The sequence below is a fragment of the Balearica regulorum genome, chromosome 3 (assembly GCF_011004875.1).
Source record: "Balearica regulorum gibbericeps isolate bBalReg1 chromosome 3, bBalReg1.pri, whole genome shotgun sequence".
NCBI classification, from domain to species: Eukaryota; Metazoa; Chordata; class Aves; order Gruiformes; family Gruidae; genus Balearica; species Balearica regulorum.
In genome coordinates, this window is record NC_046186.1 from 112,178,669 (window position 1) to 112,200,776 (window position 22,108).

General features: G+C 49.1%; 2 protein-coding genes across 2 annotated transcripts in view; both read right to left on the minus strand.

Moving 5' to 3' along the window:
• MGME1 (mitochondrial genome maintenance exonuclease 1) overlaps nucleotides 1-22,108 on the minus strand; it is a 215,286-nt gene that overhangs the window by 109,307 nt on the left and 83,871 nt on the right. The window lies entirely within an intron of this gene.
• DSTN (destrin, actin depolymerizing factor) lies at nucleotides 5,010-16,287 on the minus strand. The gene is made up of 4 exons (XM_075749505.1): nucleotides 15,992-16,287; nucleotides 6,948-7,255; nucleotides 6,631-6,707; nucleotides 5,010-5,300 (listed from the first exon to the last, which is right to left on the minus strand). Exons 1-4 carry the CDS (start codon nucleotides 15,992-15,994, stop codon nucleotides 5,191-5,193), a joined length of 498 nt encoding a protein of 165 aa, XP_075605620.1. The 5' UTR covers nucleotides 15,995-16,287; the 3' UTR covers nucleotides 5,010-5,190.

The following is a 22,108-nucleotide window of genomic DNA, read 5'->3' on the forward strand; positions in this document are numbered from 1 at the left end:
GATTTGAGAAGGGGCGAAAAGGCCCCTGAAGTGCTTGGTCCCTTCAGGGTGTGCGAAGAGCCAAGGCTGGGAAGGGGGATGAGGGACAGACCTGCCTCCATTTTTGCTCCCGGGGAAGGCAGTGTGTACTCAACCTTGCTATTAGACACCAGAGACTCCATGCAGGCGGGACCAGGGGGACACGTGTCCTGTCCACCCCCCAGCACTGTGGCTTTTGGGGCTGTGATGGAAATTGGCCCAAATCACACTTTGGGGGGGGGGTGGGGGTGGGGTGTGTGTGGGGTGTGTGCGTCTGTTCTCGTCCATCCGGTCCATCTTAGACCAGGCAAGAAAAGGGGTTCCTGCTGAATTCTGGAGAGGGCGCCACCCCCTCCCCAGCCCTGCCTCCCGCCCCCGTCCGAAAGCACCCTTTTCTCTGGGGCTTGCTGGGGCTTTGCTGACCGGAGGCTGAGCAAGGGCTGTTGCACCCAGAAGTCGGGGCGCACATCAGGGCTGAGCCCATCAACACTCATTACAGAAATGGGCTGAGCACCTTGGGGGGGGGGACAGGGTGTGCAGAGCTGCAAGGAGGAGGGCCACCATCTCCCCCACCCCTCTCCCCAGATTTGGTGGGTGGCTTGGGGACACCCCTCCATCGCTCACTGCCTGCAGTTCCTCACAGGATGGGAGGTGATGGAGCCCATGCACCCACGCAGAGGGCTTGCGTCTCCCTCTGGGGTGGTGGCCCCAGCCCCTTGCTTGGCAGCTGAGACCCCACACGCTCATGACAAGCCCTGCTGCCCCCCACCACTCCCAGCCCTGGGCTATGAGGGCTGTTGCACGCACAGAGGCGGCAGATCCCGCACGCCCTGGGCTCTGCCACGTCTGTTTCCCCATGACAGAGGGACAAACTCGGTAAGCTAGACCTTTGCCGCGCAGCCACGATTTGCCTTCGGTTTCTGTTCCTGGATGCTGTGGTGCATGCAGAGGACCTCATGAACCAAGGACTGCCAGTGACCTCAACACTGTCAGCACTGCCGCTCGCTGCAGAGCGGCATGCCTGGCCTGTTGTCACCCTTTGGCTTTTCAGCTCCTCAAAAGTGAGGGAACGCCTGGATTTTACCAAGACTACCAAAAAAAAAAAAAAAACCAAAAAAAAACCAAAAACCACCCAACCCTTAAGCTGGAGTGAGCTGTTGAGCCTATCAGCGTGGCTGTCACCCCCAGAGAGCCATCAGTAGGAAGGGCCCCAGAGCAGCAGGTGCAGTGAAGTGATGCAATCCTTTGGGTTTTTTTCAGTTGTTTGGTGTTTTGTTGTTTTTTTTTTGCTTTTGCAACGATTTCCTTTAATGTGAGCTCTTGTGCAAAACACAGCCGATGATAGCTAGATACCCAGGCGTTAACACACAAGCAGTAGCAAAACCCTCAAAACAGTCAGTGCAAGGAGGATGGCTGGTGGTCTGACCACGCTATGAGGCAGGTGAGCTCTGATGGGGCTCCAAAGGCCTCACAAGAGCAGATTCGGTGACCCCAGTGTGAGGACACATCACCCAGCTGGCTGTTTTAGGAAGAAAGAGAGGGGCTGATCTTGTTAAGTAAAGCTGAAAACCCCACATCTCTTTAGGGAAAGATGTTTAACTTAATTTTTGATGCCTGAAGTGGTACCGCTGGATTTTTTTCCTCCTTCCTTGGTGGAAGGGGAAGGACATCCTGAGAGGCTAGGAGAAACCCAAGCCTTGCCCACCAGCACACAGGGCTGAGGACTGGCCAGGCCCTGCTGTTCCAGCAGCTGGTGGGATTTCACAACATGCCTGCCCTGTAAGTTATCTCCTTTCCTCCAGGCAGGTACTTCTTTATTGATAAAGAGCAAACAATGGCCCAGCTGGGGTGATTTTGGGTGGGAACGCTGGAGCCTTACCTTTCAGCCTGAGTAGTGGGCTTAACAAGCCACACCTTAGACACTCAAGCTCACCTCTGTCGCAGCAGCTAAATTACATTTACACCATCTGCTGCCCATGCTCAGGCCTGAATTACCAGTCTCCATCTCCCATCCCCATCTTCTCCCCAGCGTAATGGACAAAAATGTCTTTTGGGGAAACACTTGCCTACGCATGGACTCGAAAAGGTTTCTAGCAGCTCTGCTCTTGCTGCACCCAAGCTGCACCCCCTGGACTGCGGTCCTGCTGAGCTTGTGTGGCTCTGAGTTGCGTCCATCACCTGAACACCTTCACCTTTTTCTTCTTTGTGTAGTCCTGTTAGAAAGTAGTTTCTCTCCCCAGCAGCTGGCCAAGCTATAGGAAGCATTCTTGATGTCTCTCCCTGCTTGCCTGGCCTTTTCAGAAGGTCTGGGTGATTTGGGAGAAACCTTAACTGGAAGGATTTGAAACAGTCACAAAAGGCAACATCTTCCCATGCTCTTCATCCCCCCCAACTGCAGAAGGACAAACAACCCACTAACTCCATGACATGGACAAGCCTGAAGCATTATAGCTCTGAAGGTTAAGAGTTACTGCCAGCGCTGGAGCACAGGAGTACTCTTCCAGAGGTGCCCATGTAATACCTCGCGACTTGCTGTGAGGGTCCTAAAAGCAGCCAAATCCCCTTAGATCAGCTTAAGCTGTGGGACCACAACTGACCAAGGCCTAAAGTGCCACCTCAGCCCTCTCATCCCTCAAAGTCCTGGGATGAAGGCACTTTGTACCCAAGTCGCTGATCCAAGGGCTTTCTTGTGGGAACTGCCCTCCTATCTTCCAGGCCTGACATCCTTACCCTTTGCAGGGTCTCCTGCTCCATTTTCTAACCAAAGAAGGAAATCCCAGGCAGAAGTCCGCCATGGTGTCACCTGGGCTGGATATGTCTTCCAAGATTCCTGCAGTCTGGAGGCACTTGTTATCAGCTGGATTTTGGCAGGGAGTTCCCCTCGTCAGGCAGCACCACTCCCAAATGTGACGCTGTGTCACGTTTCCTTATCACAACCTGGACTTTAGACAGAGACCAGCACTGCAGACACCTAGGCAAGGACAAGCTGTTTATGACGATTACCCACTTGGGTGAGCTCAGAGTTGACTGAAACACAGGCTAAAAGCACCAGCAGAAAACAATCCAGTTTGCTTCTCTGAAAATCAGAAAGCTTCGCTTCGGTGGATCTCTTTGCATTGGAAAACCTTGTGCTCCCAACCCTGTGACCCGTGTGGGTGCCAAGTTAGAGCAAGCAGTCAATGCCTGCCTTTAATTAAAGGTTTTAACCACGCAGCATGGCCAGAGAGGGCACATGCTGAGTTAGGTAATGGACCATGATTTCCCTGGCCCCGCAGATAAACCAGCGCAGAGCACTGCTCTGCCGAGGAACCGTGGGGACAGCGCAGCTTTCTGTCCCTGCACATCTGGCCAGAGCTCGCAGAGGAAGGGACAGCCTGTAACAGCCTGGGCTTCATGGGGCTGGCCAGAGAAAGCTCCCTCAGTTTTTACAGGGAAACCAGCACAAAATAACTGATGCCTGCTGGGTTTCTCCTGCTCAGAGTGCAAATACAAGATATTTCCCAGGAAGCTGCCCAACATGTGGAAATTTGGGTCCAAACGCTAAAATGTAGACCAGGTGCTGCTGTTATGGAGCCAGAGCCTGCAGCAGGCTGGCAGCTGCTTAGCAGTGAGAGGGGTGCAGGGCCAAGGAGGGCAGCTCACTTTGCAGACAGATGACCCTGCTTTCCCCCCCAAATCCCTCCTCCTCCACCAGCTCTTCCTTCCAGCCTGTCTGCCCATGCCCTTTCTTCCCCGCCCTGAGCAGCACAGGGCACTAGATGCGGAAGGTGTACCAGCTCCCTGAGTGCCCAGCCAGCAGCACTGGCCCCGCTGCAGGAGGGCTCATCTGGAGGCTGGAGAGAATCAGTCACTGACCCAGGGGAGGGAAACCCCATTTATTTAGGCTGTTTGAATTTGGCACACACAGAACATATCACAGTAACGCACTGGAGGCTAAGGGTTTGGTTTTGTTTTTTTTTTTTCTTTTTTTCTTTTTCTCTACAGACATACAGGAAAACTCTATGCACCTCCCATGTACACATTACACAAAGGAAACAGCTTTAATCAACCACTGGTGAAACATGGAAGCTTTTAAGATCTCTGTAGCTGGCACAGGAACGTTCTCTACCCCCCATACAAAAGGCATTTCAGGTCAAACTTTCTAGTAGGTGATATTTCCATGCATTTCTACAGAATTAAAGAAGCTAACAGACAAAAAGCCCAGGTCAAGCCGTATTAGTCAGGCTGATTGGTTCTACTAGGTTAAATCAATAGTAATTATTGACAAATGGACCAAGTGACCAAAGACTGGGGCTGAGAATACCACTTTTTAAAATGTGGTTCCTTCTCATTGTACTACCCATAACTGGAGAGCTCTGATAGAAGAATCTGCATTTGTAAAAGCCTCAGAAGCATCTGATCCACTAGGAAGTGTGTATTAGAGAAACTAAGGTAGTTCTAAATTAAACTATGTCAACAGAAAAGCAATTTTTATAGAATCACTCAGGCTGGAAGAGACCTCAAGACACTTCATAACAAGAAAATTGAATCTACAGAACAAGTGAACCTTTAAATATTATTACTGCACCGTGAGTTTACAAGAGTGGATTAGGACTATTTCTCCAGAAAAGTGTGTCTATTTTATTTCTATTTAACTTCAGAATTAGCCTTTATTACTACTGCTCTGCAACTGCAAGCACTAAGAATTTAAACCAGTTTTGGTGCCAACAGGTTGCTTTAGCCTAACTTAAACTACAGTTTTGTATTAAATGGTTACAGGGGAAAAGTTTTTGAGTTTGGCAAATTTGGCCAGTAGCCTCAAAAAGACTGACTGAATTTTGCTTGTTACAATTTAGAAAAGTAAGAACAGGAACCAGGTTGTTCTCACCTCCCCCCCCTTTCATGCCATGATACACTGCTGCATTGGACCAAAATTTTTTGAGACCTTTAGTGTTAATCCACCAGGGACAGTATTGGGCTGGACAACCAATGCAAATATTAATACACCAAGATAAATCCTTAGATTTGATTTATTTATGGTCATTTTTACATACAAGCTACATCTCCAAAATCTACTTTATTCTACAAGACAGCTTCCCTACTGTTAGTGAAACCCTTGCCTAAAATGGTCGCTTTACATAATTGATATATTAAAACATGGAATGCTTGTAGAGTTGTGGCACTGTATGACATCTACACGGGACTTCCTTCAAAAGCTACGACTAGGGAGCCTCCTAGTTTCTCAGCAATGCAAGCTCGGTTGAGGTCCTCTGGCCCATTTGCTTGGCATTCATGCTTTATGCCTAAAAAAAGAGGCAAAACACTCAATAATGCAGTATTTCAACATGCTAGTGATCAAAGAAACATACTTGGTAGTAATATTAGAGGTGGCAATCTGGTCACTCAAGCAGGTAAGTCCTGCCTTAGCTTAGGAATTTGGATGGTTTTCCCCTGGTATGTCACAGAGACATCTGGCTAGACACCAAATATCAACTTAGAAATATCAGGGAGAAAGTTTTCACTAGAACAGTGCTCAGACTGTTACCCTTTTCATTGCAGGCTATCTTACAAGTGAATCTCTCATTTCTAGTGTTACCCTGGATATGGCAGGTGAGGGAGCTACATGCAAGCACACTAAGATGGCCGATTCATCTCCCGCTGGCTCTGGAGAGGTGGGTAAAAGAATCAGGGTAAGAACCTGAGATGTAAAGACCAGAAAGATTTTGTTGGGCTAAAGAATCAACAGTGGTTTCTTTTTTTTTTGGAGGCCAGGGAGCCCAACCCAAGCCTGTCTTATGTGGAGAACAGCAGAATTTCTTCAGGATTTCTTTTTTCAACTTCCACACACGCAGCACACAACAGTCTCCTTGGGTAGTTGCAATCCACTGCTGAGCTGTCCTGTGAAGGCTGGCACCGCTCACAATGATCCTGTCAGTCTTGCACGCTGCAAGATTTTGGCCCAGCACAGCATAAGGAACTGAAGGGGGGGGGCGGGGGGGGGGCAGTGCTATCGGCTACGAGCCATCATAATGACCGACTTAGCATGAAATTTCTGAATGCTGCAGCAAGATGTTTACTCATTGGTTAACGGTGTCCGACAGGCTGAACAGAACTTTGCTTCTCTGCTTGGAGATACAATGCCTTTTGAAATTTTGAAATGAGTAATCACAACTGCACCTCTAAATCAAGTGAATTGTTAATTACTACTACTACAGCACAGTAAGTTTATGAGACTGTGTATTTCAACAGACACAGGGCTGAAAGTCCTCTGCGACAGTGGCAGCTCTGCACAAAATCCAGCTCCATGCTATGAATCTAATGGTTTCTAGCCTGTATGGTGCAGATGTGCTGCTCTATACAGTACAGCTATGGCACCACGCATTGCTAAGCCTGCTGTTGTCTTGAGCACAGTTCTAGTGCCTCTAAAATTTGGAGTCAGACAGTGTAAGTTTTAGCCGGAGCTCGTTTTAGCTCTGTCACAGGACATTTCACCTGTGAAGTTCTCATGTCTCACTAGTATCTCAAAAACACCCGCCAGAACCCAACCCACAGCAATTAGCCAACAGAAGAAGCCTTGCTGTGTAAGCATTCAAAGGGCACAGCACAACTAGGAGTGTTAGCTGTATTACGTACCTTGAAACTTCTTTTTGATTGCATCCTTGGAGCTTGCGTAGATCATCTTACTTTTGAGAGGTGCTTGTTCTGGTGCCCTAGTGGGATACACCAAAAAGAGTGTAATTAGTGACATTTATTATCCAGCATAGACAGAAACAGTATCCCACCGCTTACGAACAAGTGATACGTCTCGTGGCTCAGAATACAGGCATCAGGCTGTCTGGCTCACTTTAAGCTTGCCATCTTGCAAGCCTGGGCAATACGAATGCTCGGAGACCTCACCCACTGTGCTTGGACTACATGTTAGGAATGAGCAAGTTGGGAAGATGGCTTACCACAAGAAAAACATCAGCTCTTCCTTTTTGGATTCCTTGGTCTCGAAGCTTGCATCATACAAGGCATAACGGCAATCCTTCTCAGGAAGCATCTGCACAAAGTGCTTGAAAGGGTCGGTAACTGTTACACCGACATCTCCCACCAGAATCTCTTTGCCTTCTTCCACAATAATGCACTTTTTGTCTGGACTGAGGCAGAAGATGACAGCCTTCTTCCTCTTCTTAATTTCCTCAGGCGTAGAGCACTTCCGCACTTTCATGTCATAGAAGATACGGCATACCTCATCGGCAACTTGTACTCCAGATGCCTGCAAAGACAAGAGCAAAGACCTCTAGGGCTACCACCGCGAATTTTCACAACTGTATTACTGCACTGCCTTAAATCCAAGGCTAGAGGACAACCAATACTGGTAATAGTTATCAGTGGCTTGAGAATCTCCTCAGAAAAGGCTGCAGGCCCTCTTTTTCCAGGCCAAGTAAAGAATCTGGAGTCTCAATGCTACCCACAGCCAGCTGCCAAACCAAAACTATTCCAAAGAAGGCACAATCCTACTTATATTAGAACATTGTTTTGGGGTAGTTTTACATGCATGTCCACCGCTTGTCCTCAGAGATCCAGTTGCAGCAGATCTTTTGGCATTACAGCAGCTTAATTTTGTTACCCATTTCAGGCTGGCTAGACAATCAAGCCCATGAGGCTCTTCTGTTCAAACTTTCCTAGCCATTTCTAGCACCCAGCTTTACGAACAGAGGTAAAACGCGGCCAAATTCCACACTTGTCACATGGATTTGGTTTAGAGATCAAGGGAGATGTAGCAGGATACTGGGATTGTAGTGGTACAGTTTTTAGCTGAACAAGCCAACTTTCAGAAGTTGCTCTGAATTCAGTTTTAAGGGGAGAACTTGCAAGCCTAACAGTTAAAGTATCTACTTCCCAGCAGTTCCTCCACCAGTTTTTAAAGCAAGCTGCCTGACTCTTCAATTTCCCCCTCCCTCCTTGAAGTCTGATGAGAAATTCTAGTTACTTAGTGGTATCCCCCTGTGCCAGCTGTAATAAGAGGTGCAGATGCAGCATTATAAATCTAATGTTAAATGCAGCTGCACAGAATAAGGAGGACAAGACCTAGCAAGAACGACAAGAGGCTGAACTGCATTTTCAGTCTGCTGCTTTTTTTGGGAATGAGACAAGACAGAAAAAAAAAGTGGCAGTATAGAAGCATTTGTATCTGAGTTTTGTTCTCAGAGTGCAGCAAAGCTGGAGAGCTTAAAAGCAGCTGTACAATAGTGAATACTGCAAATATGGGAAGCTCTACTGGCCAGCGGACGCTGCTGGAAGGACATCACAGCCAGAGCTGTAAAGACCAAACTGAAGCCTGTCCAACATCCATCTATTTGTTCAAAACACTGCATGTGGTGTAAACAGTGAGATTCCTTACTAATACCGCTTCTTCCCCCGCTGGTTTTTGGTCTTCTGAATTCAAATGACATTATCCTCAGATATGGCAATTCATATCTCAGAAGGAAAACAGCCCTCCTCCCTCTGTGTAAACTGCCACACGTCACTCTTACAAGCACAGTCAGCAATACTAAACTGTCAGGTAAATCATCATGTGAGATATACCACCTGGAAAAGACTAAAGGTTGTTCTTCATTTTGTTTTTCTCTAAGCTCAGCCCCAATACATTTGCTTGATGGATTCATTTTGTGGGGGACATTGTACCTTTTCAGAGTGGAAGTGTTATAAAGAAATGTCAGAGTTCAGCTGCAAACCCAGGAAGATGAGTGGTGAAGGGGAACTGCTTAGTGCTAGCTTTCAAACAGGCTATCCTTGAGAGATGGTTATGGATTGGACAACTACTTAATGTGCATTTATTTTTAAAGCCTTGACCAATGCCTACCATGCAGGACCTCAGATGAGCCCAGATTCTCCTTTTCCTACCAACATCTCGCCTTCTGTAACTTCTAGTGGCTGGCACAGCTTCGCTAATCCAGTGAAGAGAGGTGGCACAGCTGGCAGAATCTAATACCATGGAGTCTGGCATCTAGATCCTGCCAGTGCTGGTCATGCAAAACCAGGGCAATCTCATACAGCAGTGAATCTGAGACAGAAGGTTTTCTCTAGCGTGGAGAACAGTGCTCTTAACTCAAATACAAGGGGACCTCCCTCAAGATTCCAGAATCCCTTGCACTTACTTTGGGATAGGAGAACAGGGAATAAGACACTGTACCTGAGCCGCCTCGCAGGCAGCCACCCCTCTGCCTATCTCCAATAAGGCAAGGAAAGTAAGCAGAGTAAGCCTACTCCAGGATAAATTCAAGCAAAAGTGCAAACATCGATTCAAAGTGACTCACTGCTATGTCACCTCCTCCATATGAAGAGACTGCACTTTGTCACAGTGTAATTGAGAACTAATGAGGACTAAAGGTCTTTCTCCTCCCATTCCTGTGGTTGGCCTAGGCAAGAGCTCTCTGGGAAGACTCTAAATAATACAGAATTCCCCTAATAAAGCAAACAGTGCAGCAACTAAAACTATCGCATCATTCACTAAGGACAAATCCACAGTGAGCTCAAGACAATCTTTTTTTCAGCCTGAGGTTTACCTTCTAATGGCACCTCAGCAGCTGACAACAGATGTTAAGACTTAGTTTTAGTCACAAAAAAAAATCAAGATTCTAAGTAGAAAATGCTTAGAAATCCTGAACTAGTCTAGTAATGGCATAAAAGCAGTTCATACCACCTAGCTCTACCTTTGTAGATGCTTGGTCTTTGCTCCAGGACCACAACAATTAACTTCCCTGCAGCAATTCCTGTTGCCAAGAAGTTAACTCTGAAAGAAGAGGTTAATGCCTAGCAGAGAGCCAGAAGCAAGCAGCAATGGAGCTGCAGGTTGATGCAAACTGCGCAGTCAAGACCATAGGCTTGTGCTACTGCACAGCCAGAAACAGGTCTCCAAGTCGGAAGACAAGTTGTTTCCTTATAAAGAAACTGAGCACTGCTGGCAAGTCAGTTCAGATTCCAAAAATGTTGAGCGTATTTAGTCTGGAAACTCAAAATTCACTTTTAAACTGCAGCTGGTAACTGAGACTGACCAGAAGCTGAAGGAACAATAGCAAGAACTAGATTTTTCAGCTTTCCAAAGCAAAAGGCTGTTAGTAGCTGGTGCTACTCCTTTTCACAGCTGCTGTACAACCCCTGGATTCATCAAACAGGCCGACATTAGCAGCCATTATATTGCTAGGGACAATGCAGATTTGTTCCATCTGAGAAAGCCCTATAGCTCTGTCACAGTATGGGTTGAAATGAATCCATAAACTCCTGGTGCAACTAATTGCTTCCAAAAAGAGGATCTAGTTTTGTAACTGTAGGACTCCCTCTTCAACCCTGGCTTTGTGAACATACTAAAAAAGGAAAACAAAAACAAAAAACCAAACCCAAACCCTAGGCAGCTTTTGTTGTAAGGTGGTTGCAACCATTCTGTGTAGGGCAGCAACAGGATGACTTTCAAGAGCACTGGAACAAGAAGAAATGCCACACTCATAAATACATGTCCTCAATCAACATTTTAACTGTGTCTCTGATGATTTGTCCAGAAGAATAGCTGGTGAGAAGCCTCCACCCCACCAGTAATGACAGAATAAACGTTTATTTGCTAGTCTGGATTTTCTCTCTTTGGCCTAATATCACTCTGCTCAGAGGATTCAATACAGCACGTTCATTATATTTTGTGCATTCTGGCTTGAATACTGCAGGGCTACAACAGCTAGCCTGGTTTTGTTCCTTTTTTCAGTATGAAAGCAGTTATCCAACTCTGGACTGGTACATGGGTGGCTGTTCATTGACAAGTACTTATGAGATACACAACCGTCAGCTGGTGACATTTTGTTGCAGGGGACAGATCAACCTTGTAACACAGGCAACACCAACTTAAAACCATTCTCGGGACACAACCGCAGAGAAATGACTACATTCAAGTGGCCAGCCTGTTTCTATAGGTGCCGAGGACCTTAACTGCAGGGCCTGTTAATCTCACTGAAACAAGGCAGCAGCAAGGAGGTAAGCCACCTAATTATCAGATGGAAAAATGATGCCAGTACAGCATATTCAGGGAGACATTCAGGCAAGAATGGACAGAGTAAGTTTGTCTGAGGGAATCAGCAAAAATGAGTTCTCCCCAGTACCTCCATGCAACTATTGCAAAGGTGGCGTGTCTTGTGGGCAGCGTTGCCTCGTACATTATTCTGGAGCACTTACACCAGTAGGCACATGAGGTAATGGCTGCATTAAATGCCTTGTCAGCATGCGCTGCAGTAACACAGTGGCTCTTATTCCCTACACAAAGCCACCGTTCCTGCCTTAAGTGCAAAGCACTGCAGAAGTCTTGCGAGAGCAGAATGCCGTCCCTACACAGGGCAGCCCAAAGAGAGAGCCTTCTGTCTAGCAGGCTTCCAACTGCAAGAGCCGTCCCCAGCTGCCTCCACTAATAGCTTCCAACATTTTGCCTCCATCGTAAAGTACTCTACAACTGAAATTTAATCTAAATGAGGGAAGACTGAAGAATAATCCAAAGCTTTCTCAAGAAAATCCCCATATACAGAAAGCCATTTCAGGAGCGAGACACATGCCAGACGCCTGATAAACTGGATTTGTGACAAGCCTGCATTGAAACACAACTTTGATACAATGAAATTTGCCTTCTCCTTTGTTAGGAAGCACTGTGAACTCCAGTATTTTCCTTGAATATTTAAAATATTTTACCTAAGAAAAGTCTTTGTTCCGTCCTCAACTGTAAGACGGCCAAGACGACTTTTAAATGAATGAATTAGTTTGCCTCAAGACAAGTTTGAAGGACTAAATTTGTTTTTAAATACTGAAGATTTTACAATGTGGGTTTTCTTTCCCGTGATGAGAACCTAAGAGCCCTCCATGATGGTGCCTGTGTGCATCTCACCTACAGAGACGTTTCGAGAACCAGTTCTCGACTTGTTTTGTTTGGGAACCATGCACACACACTGTATACACCAGCATGGACTATCCACAGCTACTCAAGTGGAAACTTTTGCTTCTTGGAAAAGCCTCATCAATTTTTCCAGAATCTGACACTAAGAACTTATTAAAGTATGCCTTGTTTGATTGGAAAGGCAGATTCGAGAACCCTGTGCTCCCACATTTACTAGTCACGTTACTGCCATATATTTGGTTCTCAGTTTCTTCAGCAAACACCTTGCTCCCCTATGCTAGGCATACCATCCCTCCCATCTACCTTCAAAATCCCCTGCCGCTGCCAGAACTGCCTGTGCAACCATGTGGCATTTCCATCTGACTCAGTAATGTGTCATAGTGCAACTCTGTGACAAATATTTTTTCAATTAAAGCTATTACCACCCAACTGTTCTGGGACAGCAGCCTTCACAAAGCTGTCCCTTACACTGCTATGCAACACCCTGGGACATCATCAGCACCAAGACCTTGAAGGGAAGACTAAGCCAAGTTAGCTGTGAGAGCACCTAGTAGAAAGGAGGGTCCCACGGCCTGGCTGCAGCTAGGACTGGGAGAAGATTTTGCCAAATCAGGCCTCTGAAAAGGTGTCAGCTATGGCCGACAAGCCAACTGAAAATGTGGGTGGTTAAAAATACAAGGATATTAAATACTACTTTGCTTTTAATCTTTTGTTTGAGCACTCAAGAAAACCCATCTGATATTACCACCCCCACTTTACTGAGTAGGAAAGGAGGCAAAGCGTGGAGCAACTAGTTTAACTTCACCCCAAAGACCAGCACCAGTATGGGAGCACCAATGACTCCCCAAGTCCCTGCAGGCCCATGTCCTCTGCTACCTACCACTGGACAGACACCTCTGTTTACACCAGGCAGCCCATGCATCTGAAAGTCCAAAGCTTCAATTCAGATCTGAAGTATGATAGGAAACATAACTAACTGCCTTTTTACTGCTGTTGTGTAAGAGGCCATTATTTGCACACCATAAACCAGCAAGAAGTACAGAGTTATTTGCATATCACTTGTAGGCAGATCTTGCCAGCTAGAGTTTTTTATTTTGCATTATTTGGTCTCTTTTTTGCAGGGAAGGAATTAAAAATCTATTCAGCTTTTTTTTTTCTTCTCCTACCAACAAGAAAGGTTATTGGCTAGATGAGGAGAGATGAATAAAAAAGCAATTATAAAAAAAGCAGAAAAAAAACCTCTCCCCTGAATTCCTGGAGGTCATTTCCTCAGCTTTCAGCCAAAGAGGAAATCATCACCTTCTCTGAGCTACCATGAAGTTCTCTCCTGATAAAATTATCAAGGTAGGTAGAACAAGCAACACATGCAAAAGGCAACACCAGCAACACTGCTGAAAAACAGGAACCGTGGTAGCCAGTAGGAGGGCAGAAGTTTTGAGTAGTACCCATTCCTGTGTTGAAACACATGTTTTTAAGGTAATGCGAGTGTAAGCTGGTACACAACAGGACTCTTGCAGGAAAGCAAAGCTTCTTAGAAACATGCTCAGCAGGGAAATCAGCTATTATGAGCCCAAGTGTCCCTAAGAATTTTCTTGTGGCCCTCCAGGCACCTACAGCAACCTAAAGCTTAAACTCACCCTTAAAAACAGGCTTTGGAGGCCTGCTCTGGGCATCCCAGATTCTCATTACTGAGGTACCCTTCCTGGAGATCGCTGTGAATACTGAACAGTCAGGCGAGTGAAAGGCTCTGAACAGCTTTACATGCAAGTTCTGGCTGTCTGCAGGCTCTCCCGCATGAGATCGCTGAGGTCAGCCCTTGCTCCCAGCAGGAGCCTCTTGATAGCGATATTCTGACAAGGCAAGTAGGAACACGCCAAACACCCACACTACCAATCGTCATGAGGCTGTCATCTTGTATATGAGGCATATGTACCTTGTAATTACACAGATTTGGGAATAGTATTGACTAACAACCAAGAAAAATAATTTGCACGGTTCTCCAAAGACCATGGACTCATTTAATCCAGTAGCAAAGAAACTGAACCTTGTGGCAAGACACAAAAGCAGAAAATCCAATGCTCTTTTGATACCAAATGATGCCCTCCTGCTGGCATTACTGTACTTTGCCAGAAGGCCTACACTCATTGCCCAAAAGCAAGTTCATTTGCAGCAACTGGAAAGCATCTTAAAAAAAGCCAACCCAGACCCTGTTCCAAAAACGAGATCACTATGAGAAATACCAGTTTTGACTGACTGGGGAATTCTCTGGTTCCGAAGCAAGATGAAGCCTGACACACTGAGTAGTCATTCTAAACTAGGTTTGCGTACTGCAGAGGTGGTAGCTAGCTTGTTCAGACAAGCCTATTTTAAACAAGAGCTGCAAGTCTTGTCAGACTTTTAGCAGCTTTGTCTGCAACTCCCATTAGCTCTGCTCCATGCCGCAGACGAGCCGTAGATGCTTCAACTCGGGCATTATAGGAAGCAGGGAGATTAGTAGCACATCTGTCTGACGGGTTTATACAGAATAAAAGTTTATTTACTGGATATATCACGTGTCTGAGAAACTAGTGGTAAATACCACAGGAAAGCCTCAATATGTAATCCCTCTACTAAAGGCAAGTAACTGAGGCAAGTGCATCAAAACACACACGTTTGTTGCTGGATGAGTGTTTGTGCATGACTCAAGCAAAAACAGGACAGCAGTTAAAACCGTATGAGTGAGCAATCCAAGTGAATTTGTCGGTCCCAGTAGCCTGAGTTAAACGGGGATGCAAACTTTTAGTGTGGGCAAACCAAGAGAAAATGAACCACCATGAAGCATAGCAGCTATCTGGTCTATTCCATCCCATTTATGAAAGGGGTCCCCTGGCATCTTTTTTGAAAGCCAGAAAAAATAGGCAAGTCAGCGTGTATATTTAATACATTTCTATGTTTCCTGTTTTCCAGCATTAGATCTTCTCTGAGCAAAGAAGCAAGACAAAAAAAAAAAAACCCAAAAACTCAAGCCCCTGCAGCAAATACCTTAAAATTCAAGATTCTTTCAGGGGTCGTTTGCAAAAACGTGTTTGTTACAACCAGCGTTTTCCTTCCGCCGCTTTTTGCTTCTCCCCTTTTGTTTGCTTACGAGGACTGCTGACTCCGACCGGGCCTGATTAAGACCGGCCTGGCCCCGACAGGCTGCCCACAGGGAACGACAGAGCGGGACGGCCGAGGCGAGCACCCGGTCCTCCCGCCAGCCCGAAGGGCTGGCGGGAGGACCGGGTGCTCGCCTCGGCCACCGCGTTCCTCCTCGGAGCCGCCGCCGTTTTCTAGGCCAGGCCCGAAACCCCTCGCCTTTGGGGAAGATGGCTCCCGCCCGGGGACAACCATCGGGGCGGATGCTGCTGAGGCCGCGCTTCCTCCCGAGTGAGGCAGCCCCCAGGTTCCCGGGGAGGTGTGTGTGTGTGTGGGGTGTGTGTGTGGGGGGGAGCTGCGACCTCACCCCCACGCAGCCCCTCGCGTGGGGTGAGCCACCGCCCCTCTTCCCCCCCCCCCCCCACGGCCGCGCCCTGCGGCACGGGGAGGGGCGTTCATCGCCCCGCGGCGGCCGCCGTCCACCACCGCCCCCCCCCCCCGGCTCTTCCCGCCTAGCTCACTCTCCTCACCGCCCCCCCCCCCCCCCCCCCCCCACCTCGGGTGAAATGGAGGCGCCCGCCCCTAGCGCCTGTGTGCGGCGCGGAATGCACCATCGCCTCGCAGAGGGAGGACGAAGGAGAGAGGACAGTTCCATCCCGTGGGGGGGGGGGGGGGAAGTAACCTTCCGCCGCCTCATGGCGGGATGGGGGGAGGGGGAAGGGAGAAGAACGGATCCGCCGCCTCGAGTTCGAAGGCGAAAGGAAAGTACCGGGGGGAGATAAGAAGGAAAAGGGGGCGCGATACCATCCTGCCGCCGGGCACAGCGGAGGCGCCGGCCGGAGCGCAGGCCGGGATGCGGCGGGCGGTACCAACCACCCCCATCCCCCCCATTTCCCCGGGGATAAAGGCGGAGGAGGGGGGGAGGGGAAGAAGCGTAACGGCCCGCTCCCCCGGCGATGCCCGGCTCCCTACCATGGTGTCGGCGGGGCGCGGCGGGCGGCGGAGCGCGGTGCGGCAGCGGCTGCTCCTCTCGGATGCTGGGCGCGGCGCGGGCTCCGGCAGCAGGAAGGGAAGCGGCGAGGGCGCGAGCCGGGCGGAAACGCTGCCGACGTCACGGCCGCCGTGCCCGGAGGAGGAAGCGGTTGCTATGGTGGGAGCCCTGCGTGGCAACGCCCCGGACCTCTCCTCCCCCCACCCCCCCCCCCACACGCCCCCCCCCCACCCGGCCCCGCGCGCACGCGCCTGCCCACCCGCACGCGGGGGGAGGGGAACCCACGCACCCACAGCCCCCCTCCCGTCCGGCCGAGGGAGTGGGCTGCCCAATCACAGGGGGAAACCTCCGGGTGATTGACGGCGGCCACGCGCCGACCGGCCAATGGCGGCGGCCCCTCTGCGAGGCGGGGCGGGATTACCTGCCCCAAGGTGTGTGCCTCGGGGGGAGGGCGGGGAAGCGCTGAGGGAAGAGTTGGGGGGCTGAGGGAGCCCGGAGGGAAAGCGCGGGGGGCGACTGCCAGGGAGGGTTGGGGGTGCTGGGAGGGCGGCGAAGGGGATTGAGACAGTTGTAAGGGGGAGGGGAGCGGTCGAGGGGCGACAATCAAGGGGAAGCCGTTGGAGGGGCAGCGCGGGGGCGGGCACTGCCCTGGGGCAAGCGGCAGGGCAGCCGGCGGGGGGAGGAGGCCTGAAAGAGAGCAGATGGGGGCGGGGGGCCAGAAGAACTGGCGAGGAGGAAGTGTGGGGCTTTTCTTTCTGTCTCTCTCTCTTTTTTTTTTTTTTTTTTTAGGGTTTTTTTTAATACCTACTTTGGTGCGATCTCAGTCAGGCACTCCTGATTGGCTCAGGCCGGCCGCGCTCGCTGTGTGCTGCAGGAAACCCTGTGCATTTCTTCCCAGCGGCAGCAGCACCAACAGCGGCAGGAGGAGCCGGGTCCCCGCATGAATCACAGCGGCATCTATTGCAGGTGGCTGAAACAATGAACGGTTTGTCCTCGGGACAAAGCTGACCGCTGAGAAAACGCTGCTGCTGAGACCGGGCAGCTCCGAGAAGCTGTTGTTCCGTCCTCGTTGCAGTACTGCTCACTCTGAAATGTTACAAAAATGTTCTTTCCTTCATGTTTCTGAGCAGTGAAGCTCGAGCTTTGTGTAATCAGATTACAGATGCACCTGCTAATGTTAAAAAATGTGCAGACAGTTAGGTTTCACTACAGAATCCTGACTGCAGTGATGTTCCCGGCTTGAAGAGCAAAAAGCCCCTGGCATCAAGCTTATTTATTGAGTCTCTGTGCCTCCTTGTAAGCAGAAAACAAAAGACTCAATTGCATGTTTTCAGGGCTGGGGTATGAGGCAGCGGTTACAGCTAGCATGAAGCTTCCATACTAAAGGTGTAAGCCATACCTTACAATTTTCATCCATATTGCTGTTGTAATTAAGGGTGTTACGTTTTGATTTTTTCCCCCTCCTTGCAGTATAGCCCAGTAGATGCCCCTTTTAGATGCTGTTATGACTGTTCACATTAGATGGAAGCTGCAGAACAACCCCATATTGAAGATGCATATAGTGAAAACATAGTCCTATTGCGTTACGCTCTTGTGTTGGGTGGCTTACGCTGGCTAGGGGTCCCTTTTGCAAGAGCATTTACATCAGATTTGTGGTGAAACTAGCAAAAGACCTACCAGTACGACTTAGACTTAAATTGGGGTGGGTGGGTAATTGTTTCCTAGGCTCTTGGAATGCTTAAATTTGGACCAAAGTCTTAACTGACTTTGGAAGTAATAATAAGAATTGAGTAGGGTTTTTGTTTTTTGAACTTATATTTCTAAAACAAGTCAGATAAAATGCCTGTGTAATAGTAGAGCTTCAGTCCTACAGATATGTTTCTCTGGACAACTTGTTCTGGTCCTTTCTTTCTGCCATGGCTGTTAGCCTGGTGGCAGGGCATGCTGCGTGGCTGGGAGAGAGGAACCGAGGTGGATGCTGTTTGGCGATGGGGGCCTCCCTGCACAGTGCTGTAGCAGACCTCCATCTCTGGTGGCACATAATGGAGACCTGGGGCAGCTGTGCTTTTTAGTTTTAATTGATGTGGGTGTGTTGGGTTTGCGTGGCAAGGTTTTGGTAGCGGGGGGGCTACAGGGGTAGCTTCTGTGAGAAGCTGCTAGAAGCTTCCCCTGTGTCTGATAGAGCCAATGCCAGCTGGCTCCAAGACGGACCCGCCGCTGGCCAAGGCCAAGCCAATCAGCACCTCTGTGATAACATATTTAAGAAAGAGAAAAACAGCTAGAGAGAGCTTTTGCAGCCAGAGAGAGGAGTGAGAAGATGTAAGAAACTCTGCAGACACCAAGGTCAGTGCAGAAGGAGGGGGAGGAGGTGCTCCAGGTGCCAGAGCAGAGATCCCCCTGCAGCCTGTGGTGAAGACCATGGTGAAGCAGGCTGTCCCCCTGCAGCCCATGGAGGGAGGATGAGGGGTGTAGAGATTCCACCTGCAGCCTGTGGAGGACCCCAAGCCAGAGCAGGTGGAGACACCTGAAGGAGGCTGTGGCCCTGTGGGAAGCCCGCGCTGGAGCAAGCTCCTGGCAGGACCTGTGGCCCCATGGAGAGAGGAGCCCAGGCCAGAGCAGGTTTGCTGGCAGGACTTGTGACCCCCTGGGGGACCCACGCTGGAGCAGTTTGCTCCTGAAGGACTGCAGCCCGTGGGAGAGACCCACACTGGAGCAGTTCGTGAAGGACTGCAGCCCGTGGGAGAGACTCACGTTGGAGAAGTTCGTGAAGGACTGTCTCCTGTGAGAGGGACTCCATGCTGGAGCGGGGGAGCGATGAGAGGAGTCATCCCCCTGAGGATGAAGAAGCGGCAGAAACACCATGTGATGAACTGACCACAACCCCCATTCCCCGTCCCCCTGTGCCGCTGAGGGGGGGCAGAGGTTGAAGCCAGGAGTGAAGTTGAGCCCGGGAAGATGGGAGGGGTGGGGGGAGGTGTTTTAAGATTTGATTTTATTTCTCATTCCTCTACTCTGTTCTGCTTAGTAATAAATTAGATGAATTCCCTCTCTAAGTTTGGTCTGTTTTGCTCGTGACGATAATTAGTGAGTGATCTCTCCCTGTCCTTATCTCGACCCACAAGCTTTTTGTTGTACTTTTTCTCCCCTGTCTGGTGAAAGAGGGGAGTGATAGAGCAGCTCTGGTGGGCACCTGGCCCCCAGCCAGGGTCAACCCACCACAGTGGGTAATTTGTCTGTTACTGTTCCAAGCTTCCTCTTCATAGCTCAGTTTTGTTATGAGAGAGGGGTACAGAAGTAAGACATTCCGGGGAGGATGGGAAGGGATGATGTAAGGCCATGAGATCAGAGCTGGGCTGTTTCATGGTGTATACTTATAAGGGAAAATGAGTTGGAACTGGCCTGTGGCTCAGTCTGTTTCAAGAGGTCCGGCTTCATTTTTGGAAATGCTGTAGTGGCTTGAGGAGGTATCTAACTAGTTAAACTCAGCAAGGACAGGAGCTCCTTGACCAGCAGAGTAAGGGAGATCTCTCTCACTTGTTTCTGCCTCGTGGGAAAGATGTGCTTGCTCTGGGAAGGGCACTGACCGAGAACTACAATGGCTTTTTGAAAGTTTTAATTCCCCAAAAGACAAAATGGCATAGCCCAGTGAGGCATAAACAGAGGAAGCTAGATGCAGGAGCTATGCACCACGGTGCACCAGCAAGTGTGTGGCTTATGGTGGTAACAGCCTGCCCTAGCATAGGGCTCCACTGACTGCATGCTGTACCGGCACAGGCACTGCGAGCTCCAGCTCGGCACCAGGAGCTGCCTGCTAGTGATTAGCAGTGCGTATGTCACGGTTGGGAACCCCTACTGTATGTAAATCCCGTGCTGCTGCTTGTGTAGGGCAAAGGGAGTCTGTTTCCAGTCCTGTGCTGCTCCCTTGACGCAACAGCATGCTCCTTGCATGCCTGTGACCTGAAGCATCACCCCAACGGTTTACAGCACTGTGGTTTCCCTCAGAGAGGGCTTGCAGCAGAGCAGGGTCCTCACGCGGCAGCTACGTAGCTGTCGTCTCAGTGCCTGAACCAAGGGGAAGCTCCCTGTTTTGAGGAGGGCAGGAGGGAATTTCGGCCGAGCTCCCTTTTCATCAGTCCTGCCCTTTTGACGGGACAGGGACGTGGGGCAGAAGTGAGGAAGTTGTGCCTTGTGGCTTATTGCCACACTGACGCTAACCCTTCTCACGGCTCGCTGCTCTGCTAATGCACTCCTTGTTACAATTGCTACAGCATTGTGGAGATGGAGGGTTTTTTACTAGCTTTGCTGCTTTTCAACACTGAATATGCTTTGTCCTTTTTTTTCTAGTGTTAGTGCTCTAAATAAGCTAGGCTGAAAGCTCAAGCTGGGTGTTTGGATGAACCATCTCAAAAGGTGAATCCCCCTCCTTCTCTTAAGGCAAATGGTGTTTGCAATTAACCTGTAACTTCCCCCCCCCAAAATCCATCACCCAGCCATGAGGAAACCCAAGAAATTTCAGCAATCCTGTAGCTGGTAGTGACTGCTGAAACCCCAGTGTGAATTGCAGCCAACAAGCGTCTGTCCAGTGAAGGACTGCTGCAAACCCCAGCATGGTCAATATACAAAGTCGCCTGTGGCCTCCTGTTTGTGAATGAGACCCTGTGTCAACAGAAACCAAAGATCAATACATCCACCTCACTGCCTCTCTGGCATTTGAGATGGTGACTACTTGCTTAGTTTATATGCCTCAGCTATTTGAACTCCCCCTCCCGTCCTCTGAGCTACTGACTCATTTCCTCCTCTAAAACCTTCCTTTTTTAGCCTTTTGCTCTGAAGTACTTGGTGGCTGTTTTGAGCTCCATGCCTTACTTAGGCAAACTCCTACATGACAGCCCTACAAGCCTTGCTTTTGTACTATGGAAATCAGGGTTTTTTCTCCCCAATACTTTGAGTTCTGAGGGGCAGTTTTAGCTACTGACTGTGCTCTTAGGCAAATTGCTGCTTTGCTGTTGGAAATCAGGGAGGCAGACAATCGGCAAAGCAGCTGGTGAGCTGAGACTGCCGCTGCTTATGCTAATTGCTGTTGTCTCCTTGTTAGCCCCTGCTTCCCCCATCTGTCTGCATCCACCTGCTGTCTTTTCATACTCTTTTGCCCTGATCCTGCAGTTCGACTCCTCTTGGGCTGGACAACCACCCCACAACAGGATCAGGCCCTGACTTTATGTGCTGTCTCATGCAGCAAAGAAACAGGTGGTGTCCCCTTGTGCGAGGCCTGACGTGGTGGCAGCCCTGAGCTTTGGTCGTGGCTGATGGATGCTACTGTAACCACACGAGCTGACTGTGCCTGAAATGTAGTCCATCTTTCTCAGGGCTTATGGAATATTGGCACTGTGCTCTTGGCGTCGCAAGGCTCAGCAAAGATAATTTTAGACAGGAACAGAAAGTCTCTGTAAACCTTACAGTCATAGCTATTTCACTGGCAGAAACAAAGCAATGAGAAGCCCATTGCTGTGCATTGCTGAAACGTTCTGCTTTGTAGGTACGCTCGAGTAAAAATTTAAAGGGAAATTTTTGAGGAGGAGAATAACCTAAAGATGATTTCTAGGAACTGCTGTGATGAAACTGCTTGCTTTTATGAGGAGGCAGTGTGGCACAGCAGGCAGCATGCAGGAGCCAAGAGCCCAGAGTCGGGTCCAAACCTCTGCCAGAGCCTGTGGGGTGAGGCTGGCCGTGCTGGTTTTCCCCCTTCACCTTAGTTTCCCATTTGCAAAGTGTTAATGTTGTTACTGCCTTTTTTGCAATGCAACTTGAGATTTAGTGGAGATAAGAGCTGGATGTTCCTTATAAACACATGCTATTTTTACAGTAATGAAAAGGCTGTCCTAAATTGCTAGGGATGAATGCCAGAATTCATACTCTTTTTAATTTGCTCTCAACTTCCACAATTTCTGCAGGTTGCGGTCCTGTTAGTTGCTGTAAACACTCAGAAGGCTATGAACAACTGGACCAAAATCTAACCCTGCTTACTGCTGCAAATCCTGGCTCACTTTATCAGCCTCATCAGAACCGTTCTGGATTGAGCATGATGGGGAGGGTAGCCG